The sequence below is a fragment of the Phyllopteryx taeniolatus genome, chromosome 2 (genome assembly GCF_024500385.1).
Source record: "Phyllopteryx taeniolatus isolate TA_2022b chromosome 2, UOR_Ptae_1.2, whole genome shotgun sequence".
Taxonomy (NCBI): domain Eukaryota; kingdom Metazoa; phylum Chordata; class Actinopteri; order Syngnathiformes; family Syngnathidae; genus Phyllopteryx; species Phyllopteryx taeniolatus.
This window is the reverse complement of record NC_084503.1, coordinates 35,063,325-35,075,524: the sequence shown is the minus strand read 5'-3', so window position 1 is coordinate 35,075,524 and position 12,200 is coordinate 35,063,325. Positions and strand designations below refer to the sequence as shown.

The following is a 12,200-nucleotide window of genomic DNA, read 5'->3' as shown; positions in this document are numbered from 1 at the left end:
AAAAAGAAGACTGGTGTAAACAGTATTTATTGAAAGTTTAAAAGGTAAACATGACAAAAAATATATGGAACTTTTACGTGTTGTTGTAACATTGCTTTTATCATGAGTAAGTTGTATTAATGTCAAGACGATGAGTGGAGAAAGGAAAGAAAACATTAACTTGTATACTAAACCAAACCTTTTAATGCAGACTGAATATCTGCTGCTCTATTTTACTACTGTAATATCAATGAACATTCTTCACTGAAAAAAGAGCATCTATCAACAAGAAGTAAAGCAAAAGAGGAACAAACTTTAAGATTCAGCTTTGAGATTGTCCAACTTCACACTATTTCCAGTGTCTTCATATTGCACAAAATTTCACATCTTTATTCTAAATTATATTTATAGAATTATACTGTTTCAGTTACATTAAACGTGCAGTAAAACCTAATGCTCAACAACAAAATCACAATTATTTTGGCCTCAACTCACTTCAATTTCATTGTATGGCACAGAGCTGAGTTAGCCCTTCAAGTGGGCTAAATGGTTTACCATTAGAGATTATTTGGCCTAATATCCACTTTATGATGAATTTGATTCAATTTTGGCCTCATAAGCCTTAAATGTCTTAAATTACAATTCTGATTAATCAATTCAACATTAGTAGTTGAAACACCTGATAAGCTAGCACGTATAACAGCACTGAATATAACCACTGCAACACTGGCAGTATCTCTCACACAGTCATCAGATGACCTTAGGAAAAAGTGGGAGAGTGATTAGCGTCCATGCACATTACAACAATTGTAACAATATCACCAGTTCATCTACAACAGCAATGGGTAAAACTGTCAGTTAGACATTTTTGTATGTCTAACACAAAACAAAAAAACAATGGTCTTAATACGTGTTCGATAAGGGATGCACATTCTTTGTGTTGATCACATTCTAATGACAAAAGCGTTAAAAACTGGCTAAGTTTTTCTAAATGTACCCTTGTCTTTCTTTTAGTTACATTGCAATCAGTCTTGGAGTATAATTTTCTAGAGCGCTGATCCTATTAGGGTTGCGGGTGAGCTAGAGCCTATCCTAGCCGACTTTACACCCTGGACTGGTTGCCATCTATCAGAAGGCACATATACATAAACAAGCATTTACACTCACATTCACACCGATGGACAATTTAGTCTTCAATAACCCGAACAAGCATGTTTTAGGAATGTGGGAGGAAGCTGGAGTAAACCCACGCAAGCACGGGGAGAACATGCAAACCCGACACGGGAAGGCTGGAGCTGAGAATCAAACCCTAAACCAGACATGCGAACCACTACTAATCCATTAATAGTAAAGAAATAGTCGCCCCCTCTTATTCAGCATGTGTTTAAAGGGACTGGATCCAAGTATGGCTTTAAGATTCCTAAAGAGCTGACTTTACATCTAAATTTCTAGATGTTTCCATTAGGATTACATTGTCACCGCCACTTTTTAAGTCCTTCCGAGTGACTTTCAATGATAGCCTACTAGCCAATTAACGTGTTGGGCAATAATGGCTTTGTCTTGTTAAGTGTGTATGTGTTTCATCGAGAGCGAGCAGAGAAGCAGCGCATGTACTCAGTGAGCCAAGGGTTAAACTCAGGCTGAACCGTCTTTCTGGCTTTGTCTATATCGGCCGACTTGGTTCTGCGCCGCCCGCATCGCTGAGTCTGGACCTGTCGCTCTGCCTCCCGTCTGGACTTTGCCCTTAGAGCGGACGCATGGATCTACAAGGAACATAAAGGGCAAGTTCTGCATTTCTAGTTATATGGTGGAAAGTCATTGGAGCATTTTTTTAATATCATTTATATCCAGCTTGACATCCATGTAGTAGTACGCTCTTTGTCTTCACTAGTTCGACAATTCAGTGCACATGTACAAGCACTACAAGTTAACTGGGGGGGGGGAATAGTAGGCTCTTTGATATCACCAAGTAGGACCAGTTTGGCATACTAGTACGTTAATTACGTTACCAATTAGGAAAAACTGTACACTATTTGACATCTGTGCAGTACTACCACAAGTAGTTCACATTTATCGGTTTACTAGTAGTATTAGTCAACATCTAGTCACTTCACTAGTAGTGCTAGTAGGAAACAGTTGTCAACTAGTGCAGAACTTTGCCTCACTAGTAACATGTTAGTTGTCCTGCTACTGTAGAATTGTCCTACTAGTCAGGTCATAGTGCCGACGAGTTAAGTTTGTCTTTTCTTCTACTACGTTACACTATTGTACAACATTTCTGCATTACTAGTGAAGACAAAGAGTGTACTAGTAAATTGTTCAAAAAATATTTTTTTTTGCACGTAGAACATTTATTCTATGTTAATTATAACCACACACAATATTTTGTTTTAGTTTGAAGATAAGAAAGTAGGTCTTGTTCCTCTTTCCCTCAGCTATTGCATTACCAATTTGCTCTGAGACAAAGCAAGATGTCTGTGGTTGGGGGCGTTGTGGACCACAAGCTGGATATCGAAGATGTCAAAATCAATGATGAAATAAATAAATACATGGATTACCTGATCGGTCGAAGCAGCAGGTCGGACGTTGTGCGTCTTTCTGGCCGCAATGTCTGCATCCTTCTCACCAGAAGCATACAGAGCAAAAGGATGATTGCTGTCCTCAGTTGGAGGCCGCGCCAGTGGAGGTTTGACCCGTCGGCCGCATGTAAACCTGGAAAGTCTCTGTGGCTTTGTCTGCTGCGTCTGTGAACCTGCAGGTTCTTTTTCTGGCTCAGGCTTAGACACTTAACATATAGAAGTAGCATAGAACGTCAAATGTTATACAAGTAAAGTTAAGTAAAAAGAAAGATTGGCCACATTTTGTGTCAATTTTCATATGTTGAATGGGTATCCCTCACAACTTCTTCGTCTTTTGTGACTTTTCTTGTGTCATTTCATTTCTAGACCGAAGGTATGAATCATTTTAATTGTATCTGAGATTCAATCCAAGATCTTGTATCAAATCAATTATTATCTTTGGTTATTACTGAGGTGGCAGTTTTCAGTGGTGAACAACTGCACTCAATCACACTGGGAGCTGTTTGTAATATTTTGGTTAAATCACTTGGCCACAAGGCAAGGGGGTGAAATGTTAAAAATAGCTAACGTATATGATGCAAGGCAGCTCAGCAACACAGAAATCACAAGCAAAATAACAAACTTGTTGCATGTATACCTCTCTGACGGTGTCAATAAAAAAAGAGCTTTTTTTTTTCCCCTACATATTGGATGTCAGTATCTTGTATGGGTCATGAAAGAGTATATGATCTCTTCAAATACCCGTTTGTGGTTCCCTGTGAGCAACACTTTTGTGTTTACTGTCACTCTGCGGGCCTCTCTCCTTCTCTGGTGCACATGACTCTCTGACCCCTTGAGCATGGCGATCTAACAGAAAAGATAAACCACTTAATAATGTGTACACTGACAGCAATCATACATCCCACTTCTGAGGTTTTAATCCCAATATTACCATGTTCGTCCTTCTCCAGGACAGGAAGTCTTGGTACATCAGCCTCGGCCCCCTGGCACTCTTGCAGCTGGGTCCCTGCAGGGTCATCACCTTTCCCACAACACTGAGCCTGACTCCTGCTGGCCTGAGGTGAATTTCCTCCCACGGAGTCCGAGTCACTGTCAGATCCACTCCAGAACCAGGGGTTGTGTGATTGCTCCAGGAGTCTGCGAGCCAGCCTGTACTTCAGCATCTCTTCGTAACATTTCGCGTAAGTCTCCCATTTGGGGTCTTTAAATTTCTTCATGTACTCCGAGCGGATCCTCTTGGTCACCATCTTCTTCCCCTGCGCCGATAGACAGTCGAGCAATTAATCACGTGCGATTCCTTCAGATTCCTTCTTGTGTCAATTGCGCTCGTAAAATAGAAAGCGGAGTTCGTATTATTATTATTATCGCTGTCGTTGAGTCGAGCTTCGCAGCCATTTATTTAAACCAAAACAGTTGGGAGGCTTTCAACCAATGACGGAGCAGCTTGAGATGTAGGCCCCGCCTACATCCGCCTTTGACCGGATATGACCGTCAGTCTGAAAATATTAAATGTCTTAGCCTGAAAAAAAAAATAATATCAAGTGTGACTATTAGCAACTATAACATAATAGAATTAGTATGAATTAAGAATAGTAGAAAATAATATGACAGGCAACGCGTCGCGAGTGACTAGCGTAACCGCCACCTCCTCTGATTGGCTACTGATTTAAATGGCCAGCTAAAGAATTATTCCACAATACAGTAAAAGCCGCATTCTGTATATTAATACATATTTTATACTGCAACGCGTCGTCCCCGGAAAAACATGGACAATGACGCAGTTATGCGAAACAGGAAGAACTGAATGTAAATGCGTGCCATAATAAACCGTGTATGTAAAAATCGCCTAAATTTGGGTGTTCGTGCTATTTATAGAGATCTCAGTGCAGATTATCACCTGACCACGTACGTTTAAAAAAAATAAAAATAAATAAAGAAGACATGCTGTCAGTCTCGTTGAGATCGTATTATTATTTCTGGCAGCACCCGAGAACATTACAGTCGAAAATCCGACTGGCTAAGACTCTAAATCGGTGCACGGTTGGTTATACTTACACTAGGCTAGGGTTTCACGGAAGCAGGGGACAGATGGCGTTCATGTCGATCCCGCCTGCTTGTAAAGCTCCTCCTTAGCACCGCCCAGTCGGAGTAGTCTCTTTAAAAAAGCCAAACACACCCCAGCAGCAGCAGCAGGAGCAACAACAGGTGGGCGAGGTGTCACTGTCAGCCATGCATGCGGCCCGAGCAGTGATAATGATTTGGAGTGGTATAAATATAAAGCAGAATAAGCACAGGGGTTTACAGTGGTTACATGCAACAATTGGCTTTGGTGCTCGTTTAAGCAATATAAGTTAAGTGTGAACGCAAGAAATGAGAACAACTGCTACCTACTGGCTGGCTACAATATAAAGTTTAATTTGTGTACATGACGTGTCCCTAATCTATACATGAATGAATGAATACACACAGTGTACGTTTTAAGAAAATATTTAGGTCTAATGTTGACCTTCCCTTTCAACATTTGCATGAATCCCTGATTAAAGTACTTATGCATACATGTATCAGTCCAACCATAGCTGTATACTGTTTTACTATGTCAAGTTAATTAAGACGGGAAGCTACCTACTACTAACTACTGATATGGTGTGCATTCATGTGTAGGCTAGAATGAGGGTGAAAGCGGTGAAACTGGTTAGCACATCTGCCTCACACTTCTGAGGACCCGGGTTAAAATCTGGCCTCCCCTGTGTGGAGTTTAGATGTTCTCCCCGTGCCTGTGTGGGTTTTCGCCGGGTACACCGGTTTCCTCCCACATCCCCAAAATTGAAAACTGTAAATTGCCCGTAGGTGTGAATGTGAGTGTGAATGGTTGTGCCTTGCGATTGGCTGGCGACCAGTTCAGGGTGTACCCCGCCTCTCCCCCGAAGATAGCTGGGATAGGCTCCTGCACGCCCGCGACCCTAGACCCTAGTGAGGATAAGCGGTACGGCAAATGACTGAATGAATGTACCTCCGGCCGTCTAGTGGAAGCACGTTAAATTGTTCTGCCTGTCACTATACGTCACTGGCATAGATAGATAAGAAAATTTACTTTATTTGGAGTAAATAGATCATCAGACCAATTACTAAGTAAAATATGATCATTTCCCACTCATGTGTCGCTGTGCTGTGGTTGGGAATCCCTGGACTAGAGTGACACCAGTAGCCAAAATAATCATTCCCAAACTAGATTGGTTTGAACTGGGTACCTTTACACCCCCCAGTGAGTCCATCCAATCAAACCTGTAGCTAAAGTTGTGTGCTTTATAAGGAGTATAGGATTGGTGGGTGGCCACGCTGTGTCCTACAGGTTCTCTTTTTGCCTAAAGATGGCCCAGGTCCGCTCACAGTGTCGTGCGGGACTCAAGGTGTCGAGTGTCCGTCATCCAGTCAGAGCCCAAAACGGAGCTGACCCTGCTTCTGCTGTCTGGGCACATTCTTGGCAAGTCAGACTCAGAAGGAAGGACTCGCCTTTCACTGGACCCTGCGACCCGACCGCAGTGGTTGATAGGAATGGAAGAGAGACCCTCTTCTCCTCCCAGCTATGATAGATGACACCCAGTCATCCCCTTCTCAGACTAATACCTTACATGTTTACAGTTTTTCAACCCTTTTGACCCTTGGTGAATATTTTGCTTGATTTCTAGTGTCCCTCTGTGGTTTTCCCCTTTGGTGACATTGCCATGATAACTATCATTATATTTGCCTTGTCATCTGTTATAAAATAATAAAGCAGGGTGAAAAGTACCAAATAATGGACTTTAATAAATTATTAATATGTATATACACTTACATTCACATGTGTTGGGCAACATGTTCTTGTTGTTATTTTTTTATTAAAGTTTTTTTGGGTTGGATGCATGGTTCAGTGGTGTTTTTTTTCACAGCCTTTCTCCGTACAACACAGGCAACAGACAGCTACAAAATATGCACATTTGTTGAAACAATGCATAGTTAAGGAGGTCAAGGAGCACAGACAGGCAGTCCATTGACAGCAGAGTGTTGCCGTGCCGCAGAGGTTGATTCTCCTGCTTCTCGCCCTCACTCGATTCCCGAAAAGTTGGTGGCGGAGAGGATGGAGAAGCCGGGGCAGACGAGGGACTTAGAAGCACTTCCTGTGGACAATGCTGGGGCCTGCCTCATCATACTCCTGCTTGGAGATCCACATCTGCTGGAAGGTGGACAGAGAAGCCAGGATGGAGCCACCGATCCAGACGGAGTACTTCCTCTCAGGAGGAGCAATGATCTGGGTGAAGGAGAGGGTGGGGGGAAACCAATTAGTAATGGGTCGGCATCAAATGTTCATCACCACCATCCAATTTACGGCACAGAAGGGGTGGGGCCCAAAAGTGAACATTTTTCACAGTGCCACCAATAACTCACTTTTGTACTTCTCAGTAAGGTGCCTTCTGTACATAAACAATATTCTACAATATACATAATACAATATAAGGGAAGTTATTAATAATGTGTCATTTCTGCCTAAAATTATAAAGAAGACTCTGAGGGACACTAGATTAGGGGCAGTTGAGGCAATTCCCCACTAGAAAGTGTGTTGTTTTTCCTTTGGTAATTGAAAAAAATAAATTAAAAAAAACATTTACACTTAATAGGGTTAATTAAATTGTGACATATGTATCCATAAACTTGTCACGGTTGTTTTTGGAATGCAGTAATTAATTGTCTAGTACAGGGGTGTCAAACTCATTTTTGTCACGGGCCATATTGTAGTTACGGTTTCCCTCAGAGGGCCGTTATGACTGTGAAACCATAAAAATCTTTAATCGCCTCATCATATTTACACACGAAATTTATGAACTACTTTTGGAATCAGAAATCAAGGGTAATGGGTTTTTCAAATATTGTTCATGTTTGGTAACAAAAAAATGCTTGCAGTGCCTCAACATTATCATTTATGATATATGGCTATTTGAAATTTCGGTGCAGATTTGAACAAGAATCATGGAAGTTGACACACATGTTTTGCCTTCACGGGCCACATAAAATCAAGTGGCGGGCCGGATCTGGCCCCTGGGCCTTGAGTTTGAAACCTGTGGTCTAGTACATGGATTCTTGCCTGGCTCCATGTACAACCTGTGGTACGTGGGCTCCCTCTAGTGATATGCGACAGAATCACTGAATTCAAATAAAATACATTGAAAAGATGAAATACAATCAAAAATATTACATTAAAGCTTGTAGCGACGCATACAGTCCGTTTTAACTTAAAAACATTATTTTTTTATGTTTCGTGTAAAGTATTGTCTTTACTTTTCAAGTCTAGTGTATATATTTTTAAGTACAGTTTAGTTGTATTTAATTTTCAAGCACAACACATTTGCATTTGCTCTATAAGAACTGTTTGTTTTAAAATGCTTATGTGAGTACAATTATGGAACTATGTGCATTAGTGTACATTTTAATTGAATCCGTATCTAAGTATAGTTTGATTTATTTGCCTACATTAAAGCACAGTGTCAAATAAGTGTTCAAATAATAATTCATGATTTTCAAGAGAAATGTGTATGTGTGGTTTTCCTGGTATGTCTATCAAGTCGTATTTTATGATGTACCTTGATCTTCATGGTGCTGGGGGCCAGGGCGGTGATCTCCTTCTGCATACGGTCAGCAATACCAGGGTACATGGTGGTACCACCGGACAGCACATTGTTGGCATACAGGTCCTTACGGATGTCAATGTCGCACTTCATGATGCTGTTGTAGGCGGTCTCGTGGATACCGGCAGACTCCATACCTGTGGCGGTAACGAGAGCAAATGTTAGGACTGAGGAGGGTCTACGTTCGAAGTGGGTGGGGGTGCTTAGCTTGTCAGACCATACCAATGAAGGAAGGCTGGAATAGGGTCTCGGGGCAACGGAACCTCTCGTTACCGATGGTGATGACCTGACCGTCGGGGAGCTCGTAGCTCTTCTCCAGGGAGGAGGAGGAGGCAGCCGTGGCCATCTCGTTCTCGAAGTCCAGAGCCACATAGCACAGCTTCTCCTTGATGTCGCGCACGATCTCACGCTCGGCTGTCGAGTGCGCAAAGATGACGAGTTTTGTAGTTGTATTTTTTATTTTTATTTTAGTTTTTGTTGGGGCGGGGGATAAATAACACTTATGAGGCTGTACTACGGCGCCACTGTGTTAATCAGCTATGATTCCCCACACAATTATTATTATTATTATTTGTTCATGCTGACTCACCGGTGGTGACGAAAGAGTAGCCACGCTCGGTCAGGATCTTCATCAGGTAGTCGGTCAGATCGCGACCAGCCAAGTCCAGACGCATGATGGCGTGGGGCAGAGCGTAACCCTCGTAGACGGGGACGTTGTGGGTCACACCATCACCAGCATCCAGCACAATACCTAAAAGGAAGAAGAGGGCGTGAATCGTTTCGTAAAATGACGTCACAGAACATGTGCGTAAAAGTCGTGCGTAAAAGCTGTGCGTAAAATGCGCTGATTAACCCAACGCCTTTTTGGTCTACATGTTGTGGTGTAAATTAAACACGTGGATCTGTTAAATAGTAGATTACTGTGTGTTACGCGTTATTTACTGTGTCGTCAGTCTCACCGGTGGTACGGCCGGAGGCGTACAGGGACAGCACAGCCTGGATGGCCACATACATGGCGGGGACGTTGAAGGTCTCAAACATGATCTGGGTCATCTTCTCCCTGTTGGCCTTGGGGTTGAGGGGGGCCTCAGTGAGCAGGGTGGGGTGCTCCTCGGGGGCCACTCTCAGCTCGTTGTAGAAGGTGTGGTGCCAGATCTTCTCCATGTCGTCCCAGTTGGTGATGATGCCATGCTCGATGGGGTACTTGAGGGTCAGGATACCTCTCTTGCTCTGAGCCTCGTCGCCGACGTAGGAGTCCTTCTGACCCATACCGACCATGACACCCTGAAGGGGGAGGGGGGGGGGGGGGTAGAGGGGGTAGAAGAATGGGTGAGGAAAACAAACGTCTGCACGGGTAATGGAAGCAGAATGACCTTGCTCTTCAATGGATTCCTCTCCCCTGGTGCGCATGGTGATCATTGTGCAAAGTTGCCAAATAACGACGCAGGTCACCTCACATGGGACTAATTATATCTCAAGGAGGCAAATACCACACCGGTGCAATAAAGCATAACATGACTTTACACCCAGCTGGCCTCACATTACAGTATAAGATACCGCATGCTCCAAAATAAGGGAGACTTTTATTAGATGCACTCATGCATAAAAACAATGTTGTTACTATAAGGGAAAACTCGATATATTCGTGTTTTGCCAACATCATTCAATCGGAGAGGAAATAGTTGACGATGATAAATATACATTATATATATATATAAACAAGATTTCACGTTTTTTTATTTTTTTTCAAACGAAAATAATTGATTACAAGTATTTTTTATTATATAATATATATATATATATATATATATATATATATATATATATATATAATATATATATATATATATTATATATATATATATATATATAATATATATATATATATATATATATATATATATATTATATATATATATATTACAAGTATGATTTTATATTAAAATAATAATACAAAAAGAGCGACCATTTCGACACACCGTAATTAATTAGCTTGATTCTGTCATTCCTGATTGGCTTGGACAAGTCACGTGATTATACTTCCTCATCGGGAGGCTTGTCCCCTTCACGTTAATTTCTCTAATCGCCACATTTCCGTAATTAATATAAACATAACATTATTATTAAAACGTGAACTTTGTCCCTCTACATTCTAAATGGTTACCTATCGTATGTATGTGTGTTTATGGCGGCTGCTAATAGCTCGGGCCGTGCTTACCTGGTGACGGGGGCGGCCCACAATGGAGGGGAACACGGCCCTTGGGGCATCGTCTCCGGCGAAGCCAGCCTTCACCAGGCCGGAGCCGTTGTCGCACACGAGGGCGGTAGTCTCATCGTCGTCACACATGGTGGCTAAAAACGGTAATTAAGGTAAGTCTTTACACTGAAATACACTCTGGTAATATGTGTGAAAATAATAACAGCCAGGCCTAACTTTATGCGCCAAATTAGTTTAGTTAAATGCTCTAAAGTGCTAAACCACTGTGAAAGCACTATAACACAAACATTTAGCCACTCCAAACTAATCAATATGCATGACGTGAACTTCAATATAGACTCACTAGATGGTTATTACAATGAAATCACATTCACATTCAATCACTGTCTCTCTTTGATAATGTGGCAATGTTTTTGACATTTGAAGTTTAAAATTTTCTATTGCCTAATATTTGGCACTAGATAGACAGATTGCTGATATTGAGTTGAAGCAATATCTTATTTTTGGCCTTTTGGCTAAGGAAAAACAAGTGTGAATGCATTTTGATAAAAAAAAAAAAAAACACTAGACACTGTTTAGTTTTTTTTGGAGAGAGATTTAGACAAATACTGTAGCTAAAATTGAGCAAACATGATTGAAATAGAAAATGTACCTTGTATTTCCTAATAACATTTGACACGGGATAGATTGCTGATGTTAAGTAGAACCAATATTATATCATATGTTTGGCTTTTAACAATAAAAAATCAGAGTGTGGATACATTTAATTAACAAAGACTAGACTTATTTTTTTTTTAGTTACAGATCGCTAAAACTGTAGGGAAAGTTTACAGCGGTATGTCTAACGCCAACTTTGAATATTACTAAACGGACTAGTTATTTGTCTATTTTCTATACCGCTTATCCTGTTCAGGGTCACGGGTAGCTGGCGCCTATCCCAGCTGACTTTAAGCGAAAGGCGGACTACACCTTGGACTGGTCGCCAGTCAATCAGAGGGTATATACTAATTATGTTAAAACGGCAAAATATATATAGCAAAATCTATGACTACAAGCTTTGCTGCAATCTCATAATGGTTGAATGCACTGATATTGTCTGAATATGATCAACTGTTAAAATAAAACTACAAATGTCGCGCTCGTTATTTAGATCACGACATTCAGTAATGGTGAGTATAATTAGTTTATTTTGTTTTGACTTTCGGCTTGTCCTATCAGGGGTCACCAGTACAGTATATATCATTATTCTTTCAAAAAGATTCAACATTAAATGACCATTCTATTTCCTTTTCCCTATACTGTTTGCTCCAGAGCGGTTCTATCCCAAATGTGTCCCCCAGTGTGGTGTACCCAATCCCGGATGTGTGGCTCCCAGGAGTCCTGCTGTTGGCGGCTTACCTTAGGAGAGTGTCTGCGGCTTGGAGAGAATGACCCAACCAGTGCTGTTGCTGAACCAGCTACAGTCCTCCAAGCTGCCAGGTCAGCTTATATACACAACCTCTATCATTCACAAAGGTACCCATCCCGGCCCTCTGCCATATTTGGATGCTGCCGAGGCCTGGGGGCTAGGGAGTGGGAGTTGGGCTGGGGGTGTGGAGTCTGTGACGGCCATCCATCAGGTTTCAGGGGGCTCATGAGTGACAGCGCGGCGCGCCCCCAACGACAAAGAGGAGCGCCTGCCATATTTGGAACTGTCGCTTTGACTTCCTGTAGAGGTTCGCGGGCACTCCTTAGGGCCGTATAAGGAGCACACGGACCCCTGGGGGT

The 12,200-nt window shown here is 41.8% G+C and overlaps 2 protein-coding genes across 3 annotated transcripts; both read right to left on the bottom strand.

Annotated features, from left to right (window-relative positions):
- Positions 1-11: 11 nt before the first annotated feature.
- On the bottom strand, positions 12-4,743 carry ccsapb (centriole, cilia and spindle-associated protein b). Of its 2 annotated transcripts, none has more exons than XM_061765920.1 (5): positions 4,614-4,743; positions 3,490-3,814; positions 3,300-3,404; positions 2,538-2,764; positions 12-1,742 (listed from the first exon to the last, which is right to left on the bottom strand). In XM_061765920.1, exons 2-5 carry the CDS (start codon positions 3,803-3,805, stop codon positions 1,560-1,562), a joined length of 831 nt encoding a protein of 276 aa, XP_061621904.1. In that variant the 5' UTR covers positions 3,806-3,814; positions 4,614-4,743; the 3' UTR covers positions 12-1,559. The 2 variants fall into 2 exon arrangements, with proteins under 2 accessions (XP_061621904.1, XP_061621905.1); XM_061765921.1 differs by having other exon boundaries at positions 3,490-4,077; positions 4,614-4,699.
- Positions 4,744-6,335: 1,592 nt separating this feature from the next.
- On the bottom strand, positions 6,336-11,972 carry acta1b (actin alpha 1, skeletal muscle b). Its single transcript, XM_061765919.1, has 7 exons — positions 11,832-11,972; positions 10,434-10,567; positions 9,175-9,499; positions 8,805-8,966; positions 8,438-8,629; positions 8,171-8,352; positions 6,336-6,843 (listed from the first exon to the last, which is right to left on the bottom strand). Exons 2-7 carry the CDS (start codon positions 10,560-10,562, stop codon positions 6,700-6,702), a joined length of 1,134 nt encoding a protein of 377 aa, XP_061621903.1. The 5' UTR covers positions 10,563-10,567; positions 11,832-11,972; the 3' UTR covers positions 6,336-6,699.
- Positions 11,973-12,200: the final 228 nt, after the last annotated feature.

What these genes read in the sequence shown, in the direction of transcription:
- ccsapb (XM_061765920.1), bottom strand. Translation starts at nt 3,805, where the DNA reads ATGGTGACCAAGAGGATCCGCTCGGAGTACATGAAGAAATTTAAAGAC. An exon ending in CCTGGAGAAGGACGAACATG is followed by an intron (nt 3,405 to 3,489) that starts GTAATATTGGGA and finishes CTTTTCTGTTAG; the next exon opens with ATCGCCATGCTCAAGGGGTC. An exon ending in TCACAGGGAACCACAAACGG is followed by an intron (nt 2,765 to 3,299) that starts GTATTTGAAGAG and finishes CTATATGTTAAG; the next exon opens with TGTCTAAGCCTGAGCCAGAA.
- acta1b (XM_061765919.1), bottom strand. Translation starts at nt 10,562, where the DNA reads ATGTGTGACGACGATGAGACTACCGCCCTCGTGTGCGACAACGGCTCC. An exon ending in ATTCCAGCCTTCCTTCATTG is followed by an intron (nt 8,353 to 8,437) that starts GTATGGTCTGAC and finishes TTACCGCCACAG; the next exon opens with GTATGGAGTCTGCCGGTATC. An exon ending in CCAGCACCATGAAGATCAAG is followed by an intron (nt 6,844 to 8,170) that starts GTACATCATAAA and finishes TCCTTCACCCAG; the next exon opens with ATCATTGCTCCTCCTGAGAG.